The sequence below is a fragment of the Caretta caretta genome, chromosome 17 (assembly GCF_965140235.1).
Source record: "Caretta caretta isolate rCarCar2 chromosome 17, rCarCar1.hap1, whole genome shotgun sequence".
Classification (NCBI taxonomy): domain Eukaryota; kingdom Metazoa; phylum Chordata; order Testudines; family Cheloniidae; genus Caretta; species Caretta caretta.
This window is the reverse complement of record NC_134222.1, coordinates 6,914,392-6,938,705: the sequence shown is the minus strand read 5'-3', so window position 1 is coordinate 6,938,705 and position 24,314 is coordinate 6,914,392. Positions and strand designations below refer to the sequence as shown.

The 24,314-nt window shown below is 37.5% G+C and overlaps 1 protein-coding gene across 1 annotated transcript in view; it reads right to left on the bottom strand.

Annotated features, from left to right (window-relative positions):
• Window positions 1-269: 269 nt before the first annotated feature.
• The window catches only part of APPBP2 (amyloid beta precursor protein binding protein 2), a 43,858-nt gene continuing 19,813 nt past the window's right edge, over window positions 270-24,314 (bottom strand). Inside the window, exons 3-13 of the mRNA XM_048824549.2 lie at window positions 23,794-23,945; window positions 22,956-23,079; window positions 15,276-15,444; window positions 13,351-13,440; window positions 11,824-11,891; window positions 11,641-11,746; window positions 10,582-10,706; window positions 10,239-10,324; window positions 7,921-8,111; window positions 7,297-7,462; window positions 270-6,415 (exon numbers count right to left, since the gene is read on the bottom strand). Coding sequence (XP_048680506.1) covers window positions 6,162-6,415; window positions 7,297-7,462; window positions 7,921-8,111; window positions 10,239-10,324; window positions 10,582-10,706; window positions 11,641-11,746; window positions 11,824-11,891; window positions 13,351-13,440; window positions 15,276-15,444; window positions 22,956-23,079; window positions 23,794-23,945 — 1,531 coding nt within the window. The 3' untranslated portion in view covers window positions 270-6,161. The remainder of the gene's footprint in view (window positions 6,416-7,296; window positions 7,463-7,920; window positions 8,112-10,238; window positions 10,325-10,581; window positions 10,707-11,640; window positions 11,747-11,823; window positions 11,892-13,350; window positions 13,441-15,275; window positions 15,445-22,955; window positions 23,080-23,793; window positions 23,946-24,314) is intronic.

Genomic DNA, 24,314 nt, shown 5'->3' with positions numbered 1-24,314 from the left:
CATTGGAATCCACAGAATATTCACACCTTTCCTCCCAAGCATGAATGATAAGCATTACACTCACTTGTTGGTTGAAACTGTGCTGTAATGCACTCTTCAGCATCACAGAAGGGTACTGCATTTTTGTTCCATCAGTGGAACTTGCTGAAAAAGCAATTGCAATCTGCAAGTTGACCATTCAATTCTACGGGTGTCTATGGGATAGAGGAGAAAAGAACAGGCTTTTTGGAGGGCACAATTGTAACTAAATTCAAGGCAAATACTCTGAATGCAGGAACACTATATTTATTAGGTCAATAATTCATTTTAGCAATACAATTACAGAATATCACAATGCTGGTTACAAACATACTCAGTATGGTTTGATGGTTACAAATAATGTTGGGCACTGCAGTTTGTGTGAAGTAGGATACGAAAGGTTATCGACACAACAAATAGAATGGTGTTCAAAGTCTAATAATGATCAAAATACGTTCATATAAATTACTGTGGCACTGTAAGTGGGGATTCCGGTTTCAAAGGTGGTCTTTGTTTTAGTATTTTGCTTTAAATAGTTCAAGCAACGTTTTTTTAGAATGCTATTAAATTAAAATCCCCTGTAGTACAATAAAGTATAAAAATAGTACTGAACCTGGTAATAGTCAATAAAATGCAGAGTTCATTCACATCATAAGGTAAGAAATAAATGGTAAAGTTTTAGTTACCATGGCAACATTGCTTCCCATAAAGGAATATACATAAAAAGAAAAAAAGAGTTACACGTATGGTACCTGCGACAGTTATTTAGTGATCCAACACTTAACTTGTGCACCACAAACCAAGTTTCTAGATATCTCTCTATATATTTATATAGTATATATTTTTCATCTTAAAATTTACTTTTGAAAAAAAAATGTGCACTTCAACAAATTCACTAAGGCCACTCATGCTATAGATACCTAGGACTGCAATGAAATATTGTTAACGAGACCCTAGAACACGCATCTTGGTATCAGTGACGGGAAACCTATTTCACTGCCTAAAACACTCCTGAGATTTGGGGACAAAAGCATTACCGGTGATGTCAAATGTGTATATAGTCCAGATCTCTGGATAAAATCCCGCCTCCTCCTTCCCACTGCAAGAATCCCCAAAAGGCCAAGAAATGAAATGTGCAACAGGCCATTTGTATCAAACATGGAAATCTCCACAACAAACAGAATATTCAGACTTGCAATTAGCACTTGGCCAGCAACACTTTAAAAAAAAAGGTTAATAAAATTGTAAGTACAATAAAGTTTCTGCACAGGCAACAGGATTAGAAACTTTGTTTAGAGACCGATAATAGCAACAACCATCCAGCTATCTTTGCTACCATGCTGTAAAGTAAAATCCAGTCAGTTTTAAAATCAAGTAAAGGTTTTGTCAACATATTCAATCATGTTTTAGGCACGAGGAGGTTTCCTTTTTTGTAACTCTACCAGTATGTGCGACTATAAAAAGGTAATTAAATAAAATGTGCATTATTTTTGTACCAGAAGCAGCAGCACAATGGCACCGTTAGCAAATTACAGACGGCAGCATTTTTTTAAATTTAATTTTTAAAGTTATGAAAAGAATGTTATTTTCCTAATAAGTTAGAATTCAACAAAAAAAACTTTCAAAATTATTGATCAACAAAAACACTTGTGTGCAAAAAAAAAAAAAAAAAGGAGTTTAAACAATTGGTATCTATACAACGAAGTAGTGAGTGCATGTAAAGACTTCTCTGAAAGAGAAAGACAGACACTTGTTGGTTGTAAGTAACATCACAAAATAAAGTGACCAGCCAACTGCTCGGAGCGCAATAGTTACTAGCTATTTTACTTCAAGTAACAGAGGGATATGTGTTTAAACATCTTACCGTGACTTTTTCTCCTTACCCATCTTAAAGTAGCATGTGTTCCTCCCATTCCATAAAAAAACCCCCACAACACTCCTCCTGAGGTTGGGAAAAAACATCCATTCTTACAGTTGACTGATTCTAAGAACAGCGGAACAAAGAATAGAGGAAACCCTGACATCACTTTCTTCCTTTTCTTTACAAATTGCAGTGTTTGCATAAAATAGAAGATACAAATAAAACTGATTCACAAAACCAAAGCCCACATTCAAACAAATGTTAGAGCTTTAAATTTAAAACCAAAGCTGAGAAATTTGGAGCGAAGACTGAAATTCTGTCCTGGACACTCTTGTGTCAAGGTATTGCAGACTATTTAAAAAAAAAAAAATTAAAAAAAAATGACTTACCTGTAAATTTATTTCTTTGGAAAAAGTATTTCACTGGATTCCCACTCTTGGGTCTCCACTTCAAGCCTAAGATTATACAGTACCTCCTCAAGGTCGTTGACCCTTTGAGGAACTCCAGTGCATTTTGCACAGACCAATTGCCAATGCATCAGCCCTGCCCAGTGTTTCATGGTTGGCTGCTCAATGTACAAGTGGAAAAAGTACTACTAAATTGCAACCCCATACATAGAGCCACAGGAAAATTACATACGTTCTAAACCGGGTGAGAGAAAAGCATGAATAGACCTCCTTAATTTTAAAGGTGAATGAAGGGCCATCTACAGATGTGGTATTTTTTTCAGATGAAGAATTATAGGGCAAGTCATTTTCTTTGACCATCTCTCACACACTAGATTCCCATTTATAGGAGCTTAGAGAACCAAAAATCTCTCTGCTTTTTAAACAAAGTGTCAACAATACACTGCAACAGGCAGCAGCGGTAAGGAAAGTCAGGTAATGCGTCTACCACCACCAAGTTTGTGTCAAACACAATAGTCCAACAAACCGCACAGGAGGTTAAGACTTCCGTAGTAACATGAAGGGGAAATTCAAGAGAGATCCTGAACAGAAATCTGTAGGGGGCCAGGAAAGTTTGAGGAACACTAGATGGGGAATAGGTTCTGCAACAAGGCAGCATAAGTTAAGATGCCAACGTACAGCGCTTAGAGCAGGCCATGTGGTTGTTTTGTAAGCCTCCTATACTAAGAAGTCTGTAGTTGCCAGCCGCAGCCGTTCTACTCTGCAAGTAATATGCTTTGACACTCAGACCTGCTAGGACATAGCTGTGAGATGCAACCAGATAGTCCGTTAGGGCCCAATTCAGCAATGTACTAAAATATTCCAATAGTTTTATTAAATTGAGAGTATTCATGAGCTTAAAGTCATGTTTCTCTAGGCCACATAGCCTGCTGGGAGAAGAAAAAAATTCTGGGTAACTTTTAGGGTTTCAAATTCACTCTAGATAAAACCCCACGGGTGCTACAGAATATCGGAGTTGCTTCAACAGCACATGCATCTCCGTCTGAGTGATCACATAATGCATCTGTTACACTGGCTGAAATATAGCCAATGTGCGCTGGAAAGCAAAAAAGTTCTTGGTCAAAAAAGAATTGAAATGTTTTGTTAGGTGATTGGGAAAAAAAAGACGTTTCTCTACAGAGCCAAGTTGTGCACTCCCAACCTCCCAGTTGCCAACCCCCTCAGGGGAAAAGAGAAGTGGGTACTTTACAACACTAAGAAGATACTATCCATGCTCCCTAAGAGTCTATAATCTAAATTTTAGGCTTGATGCAACAAGGGAAGACAAGAATCCTTCAAGCAAAGTTAAGTTAATCAGGGGAGGAGCAGGAATGACACTGGAACTGTGGCATTTTTTGGAAACTGTTGTTGACCATTGTTAGAAAGGAACTGATGATGGAACAATAAAGGAGCCTGAGAAAGCGGCAAAGGTGAGTACATAGGACATCTACCAGTGTCTCAGGATAAAAAACGAAAACTTTGAGAACTTGGGAGTTCCCTCTTAGTTATAAACTAGAAGCAGAGACCCAAGATTAGGAATCCAGAGCATATGGAATGTGCCGAGAATGAAAGATTACTTACTAGTTTGAGGCTTCTGGGTATGTCTGCAATACATAGATCACTAGTTTTGTTTTGGACAGAATTTTAAGCTTTTTTCCCTGAATTTCTGGAGGTTTAAAATAAAATAAAGGGTATTATTTTAAATAGGTTTAAAGTGACTTTATTTAAAAAGTTTAAAAATATGAGAACAAGCTCCTGTAACAATGTATCAATTTTAATGCATATTATTTACCTGATAGTCTATAATTATTCCTAAAGTGTAAACACATATTTAGGGACCTAAATATTTATTTAGTTGCAATTTATCTTGCAAATGTGTTTGGGGACATTTTAAAAAGTGTAATTTTCACTTGAACAAAAATTACTATGGAGAATCTAATACAGTTTCAGATTACATTAAAAGCTGTTGAAGTCTTAATGCTACCAGTTATTCTACTGGGTTGCTTAAGCCATCCCTTATTTTTAATGAAAGAATCACAACTACACTAGCGCTAAAAACACATTTCCAAATTAAGTAACTAATTTTTTAACTTGGTGTTACTCCCCCTCAAAAAAAACTTGAAGGCACTAGTTTACGAACTATTGGCCTGCAACTTTTCAGTTTAAAACCAAAGCCATTATTAAAATTATAGGAGTTCAAAGAAGTGTCTGAAATCACTAACTTCTATTTTTTGTGTGCCGCACTCTTATAATCTGAAGACAAAAAAACTTCATAACAAATAAAAAAATTCACTCCAAGTACTGTAGTTGTTTGCCATGCTTCAACCCGGACTGAATTTTCACAGCCAAATTATAAACCCCTGAAAATAGGGGGGAAAACTGACAGACCCTTAACTATAGAGGCACTGTTTGTGCCACTATAATAAGAATTGAGGTAAAAGCAATGACTTATTTCTAGTTTGCTATGCTATGTAGATTTTTCAAAAATTTTGATTACCTCAACATTAAAACAGACTTGGTTCAATTAAAGCAAAACAAAACAAAAAAAACTCAAAACAAAAATTAAGACAAGCTAGTGAGAGAGGCATTGTTAAGGGATCTTTACATCTGACTGAAGCTTTTTAAATTAACATAGAGGAATCAGTTTCTGGTTGTACTATTGTTTAATGTAGAAATGAGCATCACAAAAAAGACCTGTTGTGCTTTTTTGGCATTTTCCACTGACCCCTGCAAACTGTACAATAAGCTGTGATCTTCAGAAACAGAAAATTGAACTGTATTGTAATACAAAACTATTAGTCAGTATAAACAAGTTACTGCCTCAATTGTTAGAGTAAGCCCATTTAAAAAAGAAAAGAATGGCTGCAGCAAACAGTTAAGCATTTCTAGTTTTTGCTTATGGCATTGACATTTTAATATCTGTATAAGCTTACTAGTTGAAAACATGCCATTGCAACTGCTAAAGAATGTTCAATTCCTAGTTTTGTATCTATCACATGAATATATTTTTGTTTTATCACTGATCGTACATCTAAATGAAATAATTCTACTATAAAAGTGAATGCAGGGGCAGAAATATTAAATTAAAGCCACTGGTCCAAAGACACTTTTCTAGACAGGCTGGTCCACTTTTGATTCTCCTGGTCCTTTTATGGAAAATTATTATAGCTCTTGTACTGTACCAAAGGAAATTTGGATTGCTGGTCTACTGGATCTTCTATCACTTACAGATGAATGCTGGTCCAATTCAGATGATTAAAAACAACACACGGCGGTTACTTCCATAACAAACTAGCATGGTTTACAACACATACATTTCTTTCTGGAGTGGTTCTTTGCCACTTTTCTTCATAAGGCAGCAAACAAAGCTAGGGCATTTCCTCTTTTGTTAATATTTATCATTAGCTCTGCTACAATGCATAAAGTATAAACACCTTTTTCCATTTCTTACAATAGAGTATTTATTACTTCTACTTGCTGGAAGAATTTTCTTGCTGAAACCTTCCTTTCATAATAAGGATGCAACTCTTTTAACTCTTAAACAGTTTTATTTAAGTTTATTTGCAGATTTCCTGCAAAGTAGCTTCTTTTGCAAAAGAAGGGGGAGGGGGATCCTGGTGTTTGGTATTCAAATTCAATAAGCCAAACTAAACATGCCATACACATGCTGATAAGAACTTAACTCATATTCATCTGTATGGGCACTCTTCAATGGACTGGACCAGTGTTTCAAAGCAAATTCCAGCCCCCAGAAAACTACATGGTTTAGATTTCACAGTATGACTTTCCCTTGTAATCTGGGGGAAAAAACTTAATTGGTTAATCGACCAAGTTCTCTAGCTATTCTGTCCATTAATGTTCTGAGACATCAGAAAAGACTGGACTACTTCTTCAGTGGATTGAGGGCTGGTGCTTACATCCTCCAGAGCATCTGTAACTGAGAACTGCCGATCCCGCAACCGGTTCCAACTGGCCAAAATATTGTGGTATTCAAATACTTTCTCATAATTGCCAATGGAATTGTACAGTTTAATGAGACCTCTGTAATCATATTCTAGTCCACTGTAACCTTCGCCAAAAAGCTTCTTTCCTAAAGAAATCCAAAAGAAAACAAAATTGAAGAACACGATAATTTAACCATGCTTAATTCTTCATCTCTCAGGCCATTTTGCCTATGATAATATGAACTACATATTCATTATCTTTTAGTTAGCAGGAGTAAAATTTAGTACTTAATAAAAGGAGTGCAATGCGTATGTTTCCCTGTGACTACTCCCCAATGCATTTCAGCCCTTTTACTTTAATACCCTACTTAATTTCTGGGGCAATCTCAACCAGATTTCAACTGTTATCATAACCCAACATGAAAAAAAGGGAGTCTACGGCGGGGGGGTGGGGTGTCTCATACAGTTTATTCACCTTGTCTCACTCCAATGAATTATGAGCACTAACTGAACTACCTTATAAGACTGTGCTAAATCTGACATTATGAATTGAATGTTTCCTTGGGCAAAATTCACTGCAAGTGGTAGATGAGCCAGGGAGGGGGAGGCAAGTCTCATCATAAAAGGGCTACTGCACATATTGGTCTTCCATTTCTTTGAAGCTCTGACTACAATTCTTGCTTCAAACCATGATTAAAATGAGCCTCTAGGTAACAGTCCAAGAAGTTAAACTCCAAGATAATTAATTGGACTTTCTAAAACAGTCACTTTCCTAAATGTTTCAAGTGTCAGTTAGTTTAAAAGTGACTGTTTTGCAGCTACTGTTGACTGGGTTCTCATGGAACACTAAAATATATTGTTTGCCATTCAAGGTTAAGCATCATAGTTAGATTGAATCCACATATCGGTTATGCAAATGTATTGTATCAACATTCCTTTATTCATTTATACTTTTATTAACAAAGAGGCCTTTGTTTTACTCTATCATCATTGCTCAGTACAGTAATTTGTTCTAAAAATTACACACCGATTGCTATTGATCTCAGATAAAGCTTTTCTGCATTTTCATATTGATTCATGTCATAGTTATAGAGAGAAGCTAGATGTCCCACTGATAGGGCGACTTCATAATCTTCTTGACCAAGAAGCTGCTCCTTAATCTGAATTGCTTTGATGTGCATTTCTTCTGCTTCCTGAAAGATCCAAAACCACATAAATAAGCCATGACAGACATTACACCCCCCCACAAAAACAAAAGACAAGGATTCCCATACATCAGACATAAAAAGCAGCGGTATAAGTGACAGCTTATCTAGAGGATTCCATTACACTTATTCGACAAAAGGCTTGAAATGCAGTGGAGTCTGCAAAGGACTGGTAATCAGGATCTCCGGGCTCTGACACTGACTTGCTGTGTAAGAAAGTAGTTTTTATTAATATCTGTACAATACTTTGGAGAGGTGAAGCACTAAGTACTAGGAAATTTTTCCATCTATGAAGGTAGCACCCATAGTCAGGTTAAAACAATCAGAAGAGCATTAAAAAATGGTAATACTCATCTATTACAATGGAATTGATAAGTTGTGCTGCCTTTAGAGCTACTGATTTGTTTGTTTTTTAATTGAGAAATTTAATAGCCATCTGGTCCTACCTTAAATTTTCTCATTGACTGATAAAGTCTGCCCAGGTTGCCATAGTGTTTTGCTGTCTGTACGTTGAATTCCCCAAAGGCTTTTTTAGCTAACTGGAGTGAAGACAGGTGCAAATCGTGAGCTTCTTGAAGTAACCTCTGCTCAGTTTCCTTATTGTGACAGTCAATAGCAATCTCCTCCAGGATAAGTGCTGAATATGGAAGAGAAAAAAAATCACGTCCATGTGTTCTAGATGCACAGAGATATCAGCAATAGAAAGAAGAATCCCATAAGGTTATATTCACAAACCACCACCACATACAATTGAAGAGACTTTCAATCAAGCTTTGTGTTTCCTGTTAATTGTTTCCCATTAAGATATATGTTGCATTTTGTATCCGTTAGCTTTTCAAGTCCATGTGAAACTTAGCGAGAGGATTTATATTTTCAGTAATTTTTACAAGGGCTTATTTATACTTTACAAATCTATCTTTGTGCTATAGACAGCATTTGAAATTAGTTTTGACAGGGGAGGCTAAAACCTAATACTTCAAAGCAAAACTGCGTGGGAAGAAAAAAAGTCGTTGAGGCGTTATAAGGAATACTGTATACAAAGACTCTTGTTTCCAGCAGTTCTTCAGTTATGGAAACCCCAGCAAATTAAGACTCTTCATAGAATTTGGGCCCATACCATTAAGCCAGTTCACACATGGTAATGAATATTTGTAAGTGTCAGAGAGAGGAAGGCAATGGCTACAGGAAAGCACTACTAGAACTTACACCACTACAGAACTAGTCGGTTTCTTTGCAATGCAACTTTCTGATAATGTTCTCGATCCCTTCAAAGGCCGAAGGTCAGGCTAACTTATTCCTTAAGCCTCAGGCCCAGCTTTCTACTAAGCCCATCGGTGCCACTACCTGGTCAGACAGAAAGGGATACTAGACAAAAGAAAGAGGCATTTTCTCCCCTTTCCCCTGGGACTGTGAGGGATTCATCTGCAGTGCTCCCCACTCAGGACTGAAGTCCGTTTTTTTGGTTTAAAAAGAAAGCACTTGAGAGAAATACCCCATCCAATAAGACAGTATATTTTCAGGTTCAAAACTTCTGCAGCCAGGAGACTATTTCATATATTTGCGAGGAAAAACAGCAACAGCCTCTCACATTGTGCATATATTCTAAGCTCCTCTTGGACTCCTGAAATTCATCTTTTCGATTTTCACTCTTACATCCCTACCTCCCAGATTGTGCATCACTTCCTAAGACACAGAACCTCCTGTGGATACCTCCATTCTAACCTCTCATGCCTTCCCTTCAGCAGCTACAGGGGTTGGTTACACTGAATAATAAGATGACAATATTAAGGAGAAGCATTACAATACATTCGTTTTAATGCTACTGCCACAACAGTAGGTAACATCTTCCATATTATTGATGAAGTTTATTTTGTCTCCCTGACTGTAAGACGTAACTTTATTAGTACAGAATCTCTTCTCATCACTTGAAGTTGCCACAGTTCTAAATTTTTCCTGATCACTTCACAGTTTGGTTCTGTCTCCCCATGTACTTGCTTCCATCTGCAAATCTGATCACAGTTGCATTTACAACAAAAAATAATCTGGTAAAGTAATGAAGCAGCTGTGCAAAATGCAGAGAAGTACTTGCTTTTCTGCTTCAGTTAGTCAAAAGAAACTTCTAGAAATCAAATGAGAGCTCTGAACTGGGCTGCGCCTACTAAGAACCAGAACCATCACTGCTTGAAGACTGACAGTCACCACGTGACAAAAAACTGCTCCAGAGACCAACTGAAGTACTTATGCATACCACAGTTTGAGAATCATTGCACTAAAACTAAACACTTGTTTCCAAAAAGAAAGATGAAACACTGCTAGGTGGTGGAGGACAAGGCCTCCATAGCACTGTCAGGCCACATCGACAGACATAAAACCTCAAATTCAGATCACGCACATGGCAGAACATTGGACAACCTCTATACAACCTGGCTAACCCATCAGATAATTCCCTTTAAATCCACATAGAATTTGGCAATGAATTGATGTAGAATTCTAGGAAAGCTATGAGTGTATAAAACAGTGGTGAAAATATAAGAAAAATTACCTGCATCTTTACTTTCTAGGAAAGGCTCTTTAAGATACAGTTTTTATTGCCAGACCAATTAATAGAATTGTTACTTGGTAGTGGGGGCAAGGAGGGGTGGGGGGAATATCAGTGTTACACTACCTCTATAGGACAACAGAAATAAAATGCAATTCAATAACTGACGTCCACCAATAAGGCATTAAATTAACAATGCTCCAGTACTGTAACTAAACGGGCTACCTTTAACTCTCTTGGAAGAGGCCAAGAGAAGATGATCTTCAGGAAGAATGTGAGTGATAATGCCAATAGCACGTTCAGCATGGAATCTGAAACAAAAGTTCAAATACATACATTTTTGAATTAATTCTCTTATTCTCTAAAGTTTACTGGTCAAATCATCACCAAATAAAAAAGGGATCTATAAAGTACGTGGACCCAATTGATACATTATAAGAATTAGAGATATTTAATCGGTTTCAAGAAACCCATTTGCAAACTATTTATAAAGTACATTTCTTCCCATTTACTGCACTAAATTAGGGACCAACATTTTCTCACTGCTTAAAACAACCACAGTACTCACAGTGCATTGTCAAATTTTCCAGAACTATACTGGTGAACGTAAGAAGAATAAGCCAAGTCTTCATGAGCTGTAGCTACATGGATGTTTTTACCTCCAAACACTGACTGTCGGATATCAAGAGCTGTCTGAAATAGTCACAAGAAAAGCCCCTTACATTGTGAACATTTCCCGAATTTTTATCATGTTTCTAAATCTAAAGAACTACTACCTCTCTACAGAAGATATCATTCTTACTGTGGGTTGGAAGTTTATAATTAAAGTGGGAATTCAATTGGTCTCTCTAAAGTAAGGATACCTGAAAGACTAAATATAAAATGCTTATCTGAAAGTATAATTCAAGCTTCCAAGACAGGATAATTACATAAAGCTCTTTGCAAATAGACACCCTAAGAATTTTACTCTCTCTTTTTGTTAGGGTAATATAGTAAATGCACCTGCAAGGTTAGCTAGTTAGTTTATTTTTAAGGAAAACAATAAAATGACTTCCTAGAAATTAACAAGTATTTCTACAACAGAAAAACTTCAACATACTCCACTTCAAGAACACTATGCTAGCTTGTCTTAAATTACTGGGTTTAGTTTTTCACCAGAGTACGCTAAACTGAAATAAATCACTCAAACCAAAATGTGCGCAAATGCATGTTACTTTACCTTTTAATATAGACATGAGCTAAGAAAGTTTGTGACTTGATTTACTTAAGAAGCAAATAAGTGACCAACACCAAAAAATACTATATATGAATATGATCATACCTATTTGACTAGTGACTTCTAGTTCAAAATATTAGCAAGTCAGAAAAAAAGGGTGCCAGCACGTGTGTGTATATATATACACACATTCCTACTGCAAAAAACAAACACTTCAAAATTGAAGAAAAAAAAAGTCTAAGAACTACAAGTTTCTGAAGTTATTTAAAAACAAAAACAAAAATGAAAAAACAAAACCAAACAACTAAATTCTCAGCTACCCCAGACAGCTGTTACATGAGCACAAATGGAAATATTTGAATGTCTATCAACATTAAAAAGAGAACAAAGACATAGGACACTGAAGCTTACCTGATAAATTGCGACAGACTGGCATATATTATCTACGTTGAGCAAGTAAAATCCATAGTCTAATAGTGTGTCTGAATATTTTGGGTGTTTGGCTCCAAAATGCTCCCTTGGAAAGACAAAAATGTTAACAAGTGGCAGTAATGGAAGATAGTTTGAGATGGTATTTTCAGTAGTGTTACTTACCGTGCAAGATATACTGCATGCTTTATTAACTGTTCAGCTTTCTTAAATTCACGTTTTACAACACAAGCCTAAAAAGACAGGAAATAAAGTTTACATGAGACTGTATTTTCAAAGCATGTCTGTTCTAGATATGAACTTATTCACCTACTAGTACCTTCAGTTTCAAAATATTCACCATGATTAAGGCTAAGATTTTGTCACGGATATTTTTAGTAAAAGTCATGGACAGGTCACGGGAAAAAAAGAAATATTCACGCAAGCCATGACATGTTCCTAACTTTTACTAAGAATATCCCTGACAAAATGGGGATCTGCGGATCCCACACTACTTCAAGCGTGGCAGCTGTAGGGACTAGGAGCTGCCTGTAGCAGCTGGGGGCTGCAGGGTACCCTGCCGCCTGGAGCTCTGGGCATCCCAAGCTGCCCGCAGGAGGCTGGGAGCTCAGGGGGTTCCTCCGCAGCAGCCCGGAGCTGCCTGCCATCCCTGGCGGCCAGGAGCTGGAAGGTTCTCCCATTGCACCACTGTCGGGAGCGGGGGGGTTCCCCCACTGCTGCCAGCGGCAGGGAGCTTCAGGGGCTGCCAGCGGTGGCGGGAGTACCCCACAGCTTCCTGCCCCAGGGGCAGCAGAGGACTCTGCAGCTCCCAACCACCGCAGGCTGAAGTCACAAATTCCGTGACTTCCGCGACTAAACTGCAGCCTTAACCATGATTACTAAAGAATTCTGAAGTGAATTCAAGAAAATCTTCCCAGACGCTACTTGCAATTATTTACAGGTAAACAAAAAGAGGAAGAAGAGAATGTGGACACAGGAGGATTCTGTGCCCCCAACTTGTGAGTGGCAGAACAGCAACTGGGTGGGCGGGCAGGCAGTCTGTGTTGCCACGTATGCCCACAATTTGCAGCACAAGGAGACATAGCATGCAGGTGCAGAACAATGGACACCGCTATTGAAGAATTTCTGGTCCCAGACGCACAACACATGCAGTGAATACCCTCAGGAATCACCACTCGAAACAGAAGAAACGTTGCATTTCACCTATTTATGATAAGATGGGGAGCAAGCCAACTCTCTACATCATCCACTCAGTGCGTGGTGCTTGAGTGTGGTGTGCACTAAGTGTCCGTGTGGACTTTGCTGATGTGTACTGCTGACTAGGTAACTTTTAATGCACCTCAGGACTAAATAAATTACACACCAGCATGCCATACAGTAGGTGTATACACAGACTGGCCTGTAGATAATATTGTTCCTTAAAACAGCTATAACTCAGTTTTTCACAGCAGGAAGGTTAAAGTGTATCATTTTAAATGATGTGCTAAGTCTTCACTGATCCAAAATTCAAGTAGTTGATTTTAGGCACTAAATAGAAGTTGGCAAAGTAACTGGGCAAACAAGATACCATGCCACTGAACTGGAACAGGTTATCCAAGTGTTCTATATGCTTTAAAATATGTTAATTTAATATAAGCTTGCCTTAATAGATCTCATTTGTAACTATGCTACGAATCTGAACGTTAAATTCACCTTTGAAGCTTGTCTTAAGACATCCACCACTACTTTTACTGGCAAGCCAACTTTGATCTCCTTCATAGCTTCTATACACCACTTGTAAGCCTGCGGAATAAAAAGATATCAACATAATAAACTTTGAACTCAACTGTGCTGAAACATTAAGGAAATATAACTTGACCCTCATAATAAAAAAGACTGACTTTTTATAACACCTTTTGATTTAGGAATTAAATTGCTTTAAAGCCATTACTTAAGCCTGAATTCCCGAATATTTCTCTTTTTACAGCCAGGAGGAAAAAAAAAGAAAGAGGGATTAAATGACTTCCTTGAATTCATATGAGTCAGTTTCAGAGTCAGGACCCCTGGGAGACTGTACAGTCCTGTACACTGTATCATGGCCCTGTACCGTTTTCTAAATAGACAATCTTTTTAGCAGGAAAAGGAGCAAACACATACATCTTTGGTTCTACCTAGAAAGAACAACTACAAACGTTTACTTACTTATACTTGGATAAATTTATTCAGAGATTAATTCTTAAAGTGTTTTCTAACATTTCAACTTGAAAAATCTTAGATAAGCCTAATTTAAATTTTTAACTTTCCAGATAATGTTATTCTGCAGTAACGTTACAAAGCATTACCTTGTTCAGGCAAGAGGAAAATGCTAATTTTTTATTGTTACGTCATGTTTACAATGCACATAATATTAGGACTTTCTGGTCAGGTTTAAAATATTTAGGAACTGAAAGCAGCCACAGGTTAATACAGTTTTACTGAAATCAGATTCACAGAATGGCTGCAACGAAATACTCTGCTTGTTCGGCTATTCTCATCCATAACCTCACGGCATTTTTTTGAAATATACAGCAGAACCGCAGAGTTACGAAAACCTTGGGAATGGACGTTGTTCGTAACTCGGAAACGATCGTTGCTCTGAACAGAACATTGTGGTGGTTCTTTCAAAAGTTCACAACTGAACATCGACTTAATACAGCTTCGAAACTTTACTACGCAGAAGCAAAATGCTGCTTTCCCTTTAAGTAGTTTATGTTTAACACAGTACTGTGCTGTATTTGGTTTTTTATCTCTGCTGCTGCCTGATTGTGTCCTTCCGGTTCCAAATGAGGTGTGTGGTTGATTGGTCAGTTCATAACTCTGAAGTTCTACTGTAGTTATTTGCGTAATTATTGTGAAATATGTACCACAAGAAATTACAGGCAAATGTGCATTTGCCTATAAGATACCAGAAATACACAAGTATTAGAATAGCTTTTAAGAAAATGAGGAAGAGAAAAAATAATAATTAAAATGTCCTCAAATTTAAAAATACATATTTCGGGAGTTTCTTCATTATGTTTGCTTTCAGAGTAGCAGCCGTGTTAGTCTGTATTCGCAAAAAGAAAAGGAGTACTTGTGGCACCTTAGTTAGTCTCTAAGGTGCCACAAGTACTCATTTTCTTTTTTCATTATGTTTATGTATTTCTTAAAGCCAAGTCATTTTCATTATTTGGAGCAACCACTTTTCAAATTGTATAAAACAGCATGTCAGTTTTCTGTATGTTACCAGTACTTCCGGGTTTGTAGTTCAGGCAAGACTTTGATAAAACAATGGGAGTTTTACTTTACCAACTAAAGTGACATTGGTCCCCTTGTGGTTCATGTTAATTGATAAAAATAAAGTATACCATCAGAGAATCTAATGTGTATCAGCGCCCACTACCATACCAAGCACTGTTCTAACAGTCTATTGCAAATAGCAAAGGAAATACAAAAAAACCTCGGTAAACAAAATATTTGTCTGTTAATCCCTCTCACACACACACACATCCTGGTTTGTTCAGAAGTCTTTGTCAGAAAACCAGCCCAGACTGCCCACAGACGAAGAATCTTAACAGGGTTAATGAGAACTCCCCTAAAGAAAAAACACCACCACTCACCTCATCATAGTGGCTCTTTGCAAAGAGCAGTGCACACAACTCCCCATAAAGTGCTGCTTTGTTTGCCTTTTGACCATGTTTTGCAAGTTTGTCCATATAAGACTGAGCTTGTTTGAATGTTTCTTCTCCCAAATGATATTTGCAGTTGCCATTTCGAACATGCAGCAATCTGAGGAAAATATATTAAAATGGTCTTGCAACAGTTTATACTATTTCTAAATAGTTTTCCATAATTGACTTCAATGTACAGCAGTATCAAAGATCTGTAATCGGATATCCTAATTATACCAGGGTTGAGCTATTGTCACCTCACAAAATTATGCTTGCTTTGAATCCAGTGCTGCCAAAGAAATATCAGATAGTGTTCTAACAGTGCTCTGCAATGCCATATTTTCTGTTGGCTCTTACAAAACAATTTTTACTGTTCGTATGTCTTAGATATATCAACAAATGGTTCAGACATTTTAAAAACATTCAAACAATTGGGCCTTTTTTGTATCCTTAATAAAATCCATTCTGCCTGACACTTATACAACTATCTCCATGACCCAAGAGATCTGTGTTGAAGCAAAAACTATTTGCTAATTTTTTTTGCCTCTCCACATCCGAAACCTCTCCATTCTCTCTACAAATGTATCCAATCCTTATTTTAAGCAGCATTGTAACTCTCAAACATACACATGGAAGTTATTCTCCCAGAGGCTTACATCACATCCCCGACACATGTGAAACCATATTCATTTGAAAAGATAAATTCCCTGTTTGGAAAGGCAGGGATGACAATGTTGTTTGGTCTTGATCTGAGCTCTGTGTCAAACATGTCCATAACAGCGTACTGCTGCCTTTGAGTGCATATTATAGTAGTGATAATAATCTTCACTATACTGGAAGAAGTCTCTTCTCACTCAAATAGATAAAAGAATCACTTATCCTTAATTGCTATGATCATAGTTGCTCTAGAAATACATTAGCAAAGTAGATAATGCTTTGTATTCCAAATATTATTAAGTGTTTCCAGAGGAGCATGTCTATGAGTTTGGAGAAGACAGGTTAACAGCGGAAGCTACTGAAAAGTACACCGAGTTACATAGGACCCTATATTTAGAGAACTTTTCCTACCAAATAAAAGGAGTTTAAATGTACTTACCACAAAAAAAAAAAAAAAAAAATCTATCTATCTAGTAATGTCAAGTCTGAATTCTTACTCTCTAAGCCGTTGGGAGGTGGAAGAATTATGTAATTGTTTGTCCTGCCTGGCCAACAACTGTTACTAAATGGCTATAAAAAGAAAGGAAAAAAAAAAAAAAAAAAGAGTACTTGTGGCACCCTAGAGACTAACAAATTTATTTGAGCATAAGCTTTCATGAGCTACAGCTCACTTCATCGGATGCATGCAGTGGAAAATACAGTGGGGAGATTTTATATACACAGAGAACATAAAACAATGAGTGTTACCATACACACTGTAATGAGAGTGATCGGGTAAGGTGAGCTATTAGCAGCAGGAGAGAAAAAAAAAAAAAAAAAGCCTTTTGTAGGCTCAAGGTGGGCCATTTTCAGCAGTTGACAAGAATGTCTGAATAAACATGGGGAAATAGTTTTACTTTGTGTAATGACCCATCCGCTCCCAGTCTTTATTCAAGCCTAATGTAATGGTGTCCAGTTTGCAAATTAATTCCAATTCAGCAGTCTCTCATTGGAGTCTGTTTTTGAAGTTTTTTTGTTGAAGAATTACAACTTTTAGGTCTGTAATCGAGTGACCAGAGAGATTGAAGTGTTCTCCAACTGGTTTTCAATGTTATAATTCTTGACTTCTGATTTGTGTCCATTTATTCTTTTACGTAGAGACTGTCCAGCCTGGCCAATGTACGTGGCAGAGGGGCATTGCTGGCACATGATGGCATATATCACATTGGTAGATGTGCAGGTGAACGAGCCACTGATAGTGTGACTGACGTGATTAGGCCCTATGATGGTGTCCCTTGAATAGATATGTGGACACAGTTGGCAAAGGGCTTTATTGCAAGGATAGGTTCCTGGGTTAGTGTTTTTGTTGTGTGGTGTGTGGTTGCTGGTGAGCACTTGCTTCAGGTTGAGGGGCTGTCTGTAGGCAAGGACTGGCCTGTCTCCCAAGCTCTGAGAGAGTGATGGGTCGTCCTTCAGGATAGGTTGCAGATCCTTGATGATGCGTTGGAGAGGTTTTAGTTGGGGGCTGAAGGTGACGGCTAGTGGCGTTCTGTTATATTCTTTGTTGGGCCTGTCCTGTAGTAGGTGACTTCTGGGTACTCTTCTGGCTCGGTCAATCTGTTTCTTCACTTCAGCAGGTGGGTACTGTAGTTGTAAGAATGCTCGATAGAGATCTTGTAGGTGTTCGTTTTTGTCTGAGGGGTTGGAGCAAATGCAGTTGTATTGTAGAGCTTGGCTGTAGACAATGGATTGTGTGGTGTAGTCTGGGTGAAAGCTGGAGGCATGTAGGTAGGAATAGCGGTCAGTAGGTTTCCGGTATAGGGTGGTGGTGTCGTGACCATCGCTTATTAGCACCGTAGTGTCCAGGAAGTGGATCTCTTGTGTGGACTGATCCAGGCTGAGGTTGATGGTGGGATGGAAATTGTTGAAATCATGGTGGAATTCCTCAAGGGCTTCTTTTCCATGGGTCCAGATGATGAAGATGTCATCAATGTAGCGCAAGTAGAGTAGGGGCATTAGGGGACGAGAGCTGAGGAAGCGTTGTTCTAAGTCGGCCATAAAAACGTTGGCATACTGTGGGGCCATGCGGGTACCCATAGCAGTGCCGCTGATTTGAAGGTATACATTGTCCCCAAATGTGAAATAGTTATGGGTGAGGATAAAGTCACAAAGTTCAGCCACCAGGTTAGCCGTGACATTATCAGGGATAGTGTTCCTGAGGGCTTGCAGTCCATCTTTGTGTGGAATGTTGGTGTAGAGGGCTTCTACATCCATAGTGGCCAGGATGGTGTTTTCAGGAAGATCACCGATGGATTGTAGTTTCCTCAGGAAGTCAGTGGTGTCTTGAAGATAGCTAGGAGTGCTGGTAGTGTAGGGCCTGAGGAGGGAGTCTACATAGCCAGACAATCCTTCTGTCAGGGTGCCAATGTCTGAGATGATTGGGCGTCCAGGATTTCCAGGTTTATGGATCTTGGGTAGCAGATAGTATCAGAAGGGTAGCTGTGTTAGTCTGGATCTGTAAAAGTGGCATAGAGTCCTGTGGCACCTTATAAAATAACAGATGTACTGGAGCATAAGTTTTCGTGGGTGAATACCCGCTTCGTCGGATGCATGTAGTGGAAATTTCCAGAGGCAGGTATAAATATGCAAGCAAGAATCAGGCTAGGGATAATGAGGTTAGTTCAATCACGGAGGATGAATAAAACAAAAGATGTGAATTAAAAAATTTATTTTGGGTGCTTGTCTACCAGTAGACATTTATTTCAGAATGAAAGTGACTAGAGACAATTTACTTACAGTGAACCAAACTCAAAATAACAGAAGATGTAGAACTCCTAGAAATTATACATATTAACTCTGCTTCACTTAAAACAGTAACCTCCTATATTCATATGGTACTTTTAAAAGAGCTCGAGTGTTTGCGTAAGATATGTGAAACTACTCATTTTTTTGTATCTCCCAGCTCTCCCCATCAGAACGTTAGTGTCCGTAAGCGCTAAAATTAAGCTATTTGTAGTGTCACTCTAAAACCTGTCTCTTGATCAAATAAAAGGTATTACCTCACCCACCATGGTCTCTTTAAGACCAAGTTACTCTGTTACAAAGGCATAGAAAAACATTTATTAAATTTTACATTTAGTTTAGGAAAAATCTAAGTTCAGATAAAATAAAGTAAAACTTTCATCTGAAATCCTGAAGGCAGGTGAATTTAGCAAGAAAACTAAACAGATATTCAAAATATCATCATAATGTTGCACTGCATTTACAGAAATATATGTATACAATTCCTACTAAAAGCAACAATGAACTATAATCAATTATTAGAACAAGGAAGAAAATGCAACTTTGCACCACTGAATCAGCACTTTAGATTAACAGTCAACAACAGACTGCTGCAGGAAGGACACTGCAGTGACATAGTCCTCAATCTGGCAACGTCACCTTATGCATCAGCAAGGCACAAAGCCAGCTAAAGGAAAAATAAAAAGCTGTTATCCAAAATGAGATGGGAATCTTTCAGGCCAATAATTTCAGTTGATCCAGTGTTAGAATGTTGTTACCACATGTACCATGCAATCTAATCAGATGTGAGTATTTGCTCAGGTAAACATAATTAAGGAATATGATGCACAAATAGCAAAGTCAATTAATTTTGAAAAGTTACTGGGGTTGTGTGAGCATAAGATACAGCAAGGCATGGTGTTCCAAGAACTTAAAAGTTCCTGTTCTGGTATGTCGTCAGGTTCCACTATAGGACAAGAAAAAACTTTAAATCTGGAGTCACATGATCTGCTGTGGTGAGTCAACTTCTGTTAGTGCATCTAAACCAGTGTCTGGCCACAGGCAATAACCAATAATCTGGAGGCTTCAGTCAAAGGTAATAAATCCTTTTAATATACCAGCTGGGTTTTGTAATTTGATCTAATTCTGTGTGAGTGTGTAAATCCCTACCAAAAGCCTGGGATTTTAGAAGATCAAGTACAGAACTAGAATAAGACGCCTTAGGACATTTGAGAGTACCTCCAAAGCTTATACTTGTGACCTTTTGAATGTCTGGCTTACTAGCCTCTTGAGAATAGTTTAAAAAAAATTGTTTTGTCAAATAAAATCAAAGAAAAACATTACCTGTGCATGCACACACCCCTTTTTTTGGGCATTTAGACAACAGTAAGTACTAGCAGATAAAAGTGGAATAGTTACAGCAATTTGAAAAGTTAGCAGAAGATTGAACCAAAGAGGAGGAAATGGGAGGTCCGGACCAACTGGCTATGCTACGTAGTTTAGCATATAATATATATGCTCCTTTTGGTTTGTTTCCATGCAGGTGAGAGAGGAAGAAAGTGTGTGTCACAGCAATAAATAAATTATGTTTTCTGTTTGTTGTTCATAGTAATTTACTGCAGCTATTGCCAATAGTTCTAATACATGTGGTAAGCAAACTCCACACAGTACTTCAAAGTAATGCAAGACCATATTTCTTGAATATTTTTAAACATTATGTTATTTATAATATCCTGTGTAAAAAGCCCAAACTTGAAAACCAATTCCAATGGGACTTGATATACTTTATTTAGATACCCTTTTTGTTCCTTACTTAGGTGCGTAGGCTTAAGTTCCTCGCTTTTATCTACATTTTTCAGCTTTAATCTTTCCCAGAAACTTCATTCGAGCTGTTGTCCCGAAACAGGTATCGCTGGCTGTCCTAGATAACAGGCCAGCAGTCTAGATGTTTTCTGTCACAAAACCATGTTCAGCTGCTAACCCTCTAACCCTCTTGCTGAGTAATGAGGCAAACTTGTGTCATGTTTGCATTGTTTGCTCTTTAAGGTGGTGACCACATTTGTACTTAACTTGCCTATGACATTTCTAGGTGCTCAAAAAATAAATAAGTAACAGTTTTTCCCAAGACACTGGTGAGGAGTTCAGAGCATCTTTCTATTTTAATGCAATTGTATTTTTACAGGGTATTCATATCGGTGTCTTCCTTACACATCCTCCCCGACTAGCAAGGATTATTAATTTTGCAGCCATGTTTCTGTAGTTTGAAATTCTTTGCTTCTTATGTTGAGAACAAATTAAGTTGAGAAGGTTCCAGGTTTTGTGTACACCTTCTCACAGAGATTTGTAGAGAAATCTTTCCTTTTGCGACTGAACAAGATCGTGCCCACTATCTCCAATGAGAAGTAGATACGGAGGCTGAGAGAAACAGCAAAACTTTGTTCTATATTTAAACATATTTGGCTTCCTTGAAAACCTTTTGTAGGCAGAATATGGCAATTAGATTGAACAAGTTAAAACTTGGTAAAAAACAGCCTTGTGATCATAGAGTTTGCAAAGAACAAAGCTACATACTCTTTTGTAAGGCTTTACACCCCTAGGGTTAGTCTTCAAGTCATGTCATTTGCTCAGGTTCACCAAGAACGCCCTGCCTATAATAATTTTGCAGTGAACTGTGAAGGTCAATTGTAAAAAAGCTAAATATAAGATTACTTGTACACAAAGTACGGGAAAGGTGAAGTAACTAGTGACATGTTATTAAAAACCGGCACAGATTATATTCCAAAATTTTCAGACGACCAGAAGCCACTTTTAGGAGACGGGTGTCAAATTTGTCTGCAATATACCTGGGAGATTTGAAGGCAAGATTTGATTAAATTTCCTTTAAAAAAAAAACAAAAAAACTTAAAATATCCAACTTCTTTCTAATATACAGGCACAGTGGTAAGAGCAGGGAATTCTGCAGTGCAAAGCGATCAAATTGTAACACCTACCAATTTACTTGAATGTCTCATGCCTTTGAAGTTGCATGTAGTTATTTCTCTGCCCCCCCACCCCCCACAAAAGGATTTTTAGAATTATTTATTGTTTTTAGCATTTGTAAAAAGGGTTTCTTGGCGTGGCTATTTGATAGGTCTGCAATTTGAACTGCCTATTGTGTTTTTTTATTGTTTGTTGTATGGCTGAACATAAAGAACTGTTTCCTCTCATATGCTTCTGATCAAGGGACTTCATTTTGAAAGCTAAGGGCCTGACTGCACTGTAAGAACCATGGTTGTCTCCATGTTAACCAACGTGTTTAAGGACATCCATATTGTAATATACGTTTGGGTTTTTGTTGCTAACGTGAAAAGAAAACATGATTCTATAATTGTGTGGGTTCTGACACTGTTCCCTAATATGGAGGGGCGTTGTTTTGCTGTCCACACAAGCAATAAAAATAAAAATAAAAATACAAAACAAAACCAAAAACCATGTCCTGGCATACAACTTTGTTAGTGAATAGTTATTCTTGCAGCACAGAGAGACTAACTGCACATTCTTTTGTTAGTTTAGCGTTGGCCTTTCAGTACTTCTTGAATTGAAAACTACTGAAGCGGAGTCCAACTGATGAGACATACATAGGTTCCTGGTGTTGGCTGTAACGTGCTAAGTGTTGTGATACATTATACACGTAATGGTAATACAAATAAACATGACACATTATTTAGTATCTTTGATAATCCTCTAGCTATCTAGAGAAAAATAGTACCATCCCTTGCATTATTTATGGTGAGAACCTCGGACCAAACAGTTAGTAGGCAGAGAAACTCCAGATTTGAAGGACAGAGCCTCATGGAATTTCCAGCAGATTTTCTTCTGTTTTCTGTAGAATCTAACCTTCATTAAAAAACATCGGTCCCTTTAAGACCTTTCAGAATATAAACGGATACAATGTTAACTCAGAAATCTAAGTCTACAATGCTAACTTTTCCACTATTGACCATTTATCAGAAATAACTAGGCAACGTATTTATCCATCACTTTTGAAAGCCACGGTGGTTATTGCCACAAGGAGCAGTTGGACAGCTGGTTGCTATCGAAGAACTCAGGGATGTAAAGACCAAAAAGAAAAACTTGCAGTAAGATGCTTTCAGAACCCTTCAACATAAACAAGACCTAAAATTTACAATAAATTATGCAACAGGACTCAAAGTAGTTCAAGTCCAAGCTTACCTTACGCAACATTCTACTGCACGACACCAGTGAGGCATCTCATCATGAAGGGAACACAACTGATGGCAGGAACTGAACACTTTCTCAGCGTCACTGTACCAGCCAGCATCTGATAGGAACCCTCCTGGAAATTCAAGACCAAACAAACCTTTGGACACCATTCAATTGTAAAAGATTAATTTTTCTTAATTGGAAAGCTTGTGAAATTTGTACTAATATGCCCTTTCACTGCAGATTAAGAGTAAAAGAACAGGAAGAAGTGGGTATCCTGTGCCCAAATTAAGATATAGGAAGTCAGTGCTACCATAATTTGGAGACAGGATGACCTTGCAGTGACATGTTACTGCATCACTTTACAAAGAAATATCGTGAGGTTCTATTCATATTATGGGGATTCTGTTGGGTTCAGCAACAGTCCTTGGTTTGAAGGGGATGAAATGTAAATGTGAAAGGATTCATCTTCAATCAAAATATAACTTATTGGTGTTATGTATATTTCTCTGCCTCAGTTTTTTGTCCAAAATATATATTAAATTAACCAAAAGTTTTCATGTTGTGTACATATCATTTCTACCAAATTTCTAATCCCTTTTGTGTATTTAAAAGAGTGTTGTTTAAAAACAGCTCCACTGAATCAGAACCTGACCAGAAAAAATATATGTATATTTATATATATAAAATATATTTTAGAACTGTTTCAAACTCCAAACCCATGTCTAAACGTAATCTTCTAAAGATGTTCTAAAATACTTTATTTTATTCTTTTATGCCTTTAATTCAAGTTTAATTTAAGCTAAAGCATCATAGTTAAATGGCCTTGTACTTCATCACCACTTACCTAAAACAAAACCAATCTGGATTGCTTTGTCTTTTACATCAGAGTCTGATTCTGCTATGTAGGAGCACCATCTACTGAATGAATAGGCCAGCACAGAAGCAACTTTTACTCCATGATCCATCAGAGCCTGAAAACAGTGATGAAGCAAGTGTCTGAAAGGAAAGAAAACAGTATTTATTTAATATGTAATAAAAAACCCCTAAGTATTCCAGTGAGTTATTTTTTTAATGTTACATACTCAAGTCATAAATACTAAAAAAAAATAAAAAAAAAATCTAAAACCCCCTGAAAATAGTGCCCAGACCCATCTACCTCAAGACCAGTAGTATACAGTTGTTGCATTGTACGTTACAAAGCGGATTTATACAGTTCCGGAAACAGTGCAGGGTATTTTAAAAACAGAAGCCACCTACACACACCATTAAAAACAGCCAACAAAATTTAAAAAACAGATTTTAAAACAGGAAATGATCCATCATTCTGAATTTCAACCAAAAGCCAATTTCACAGACGTGAAACAT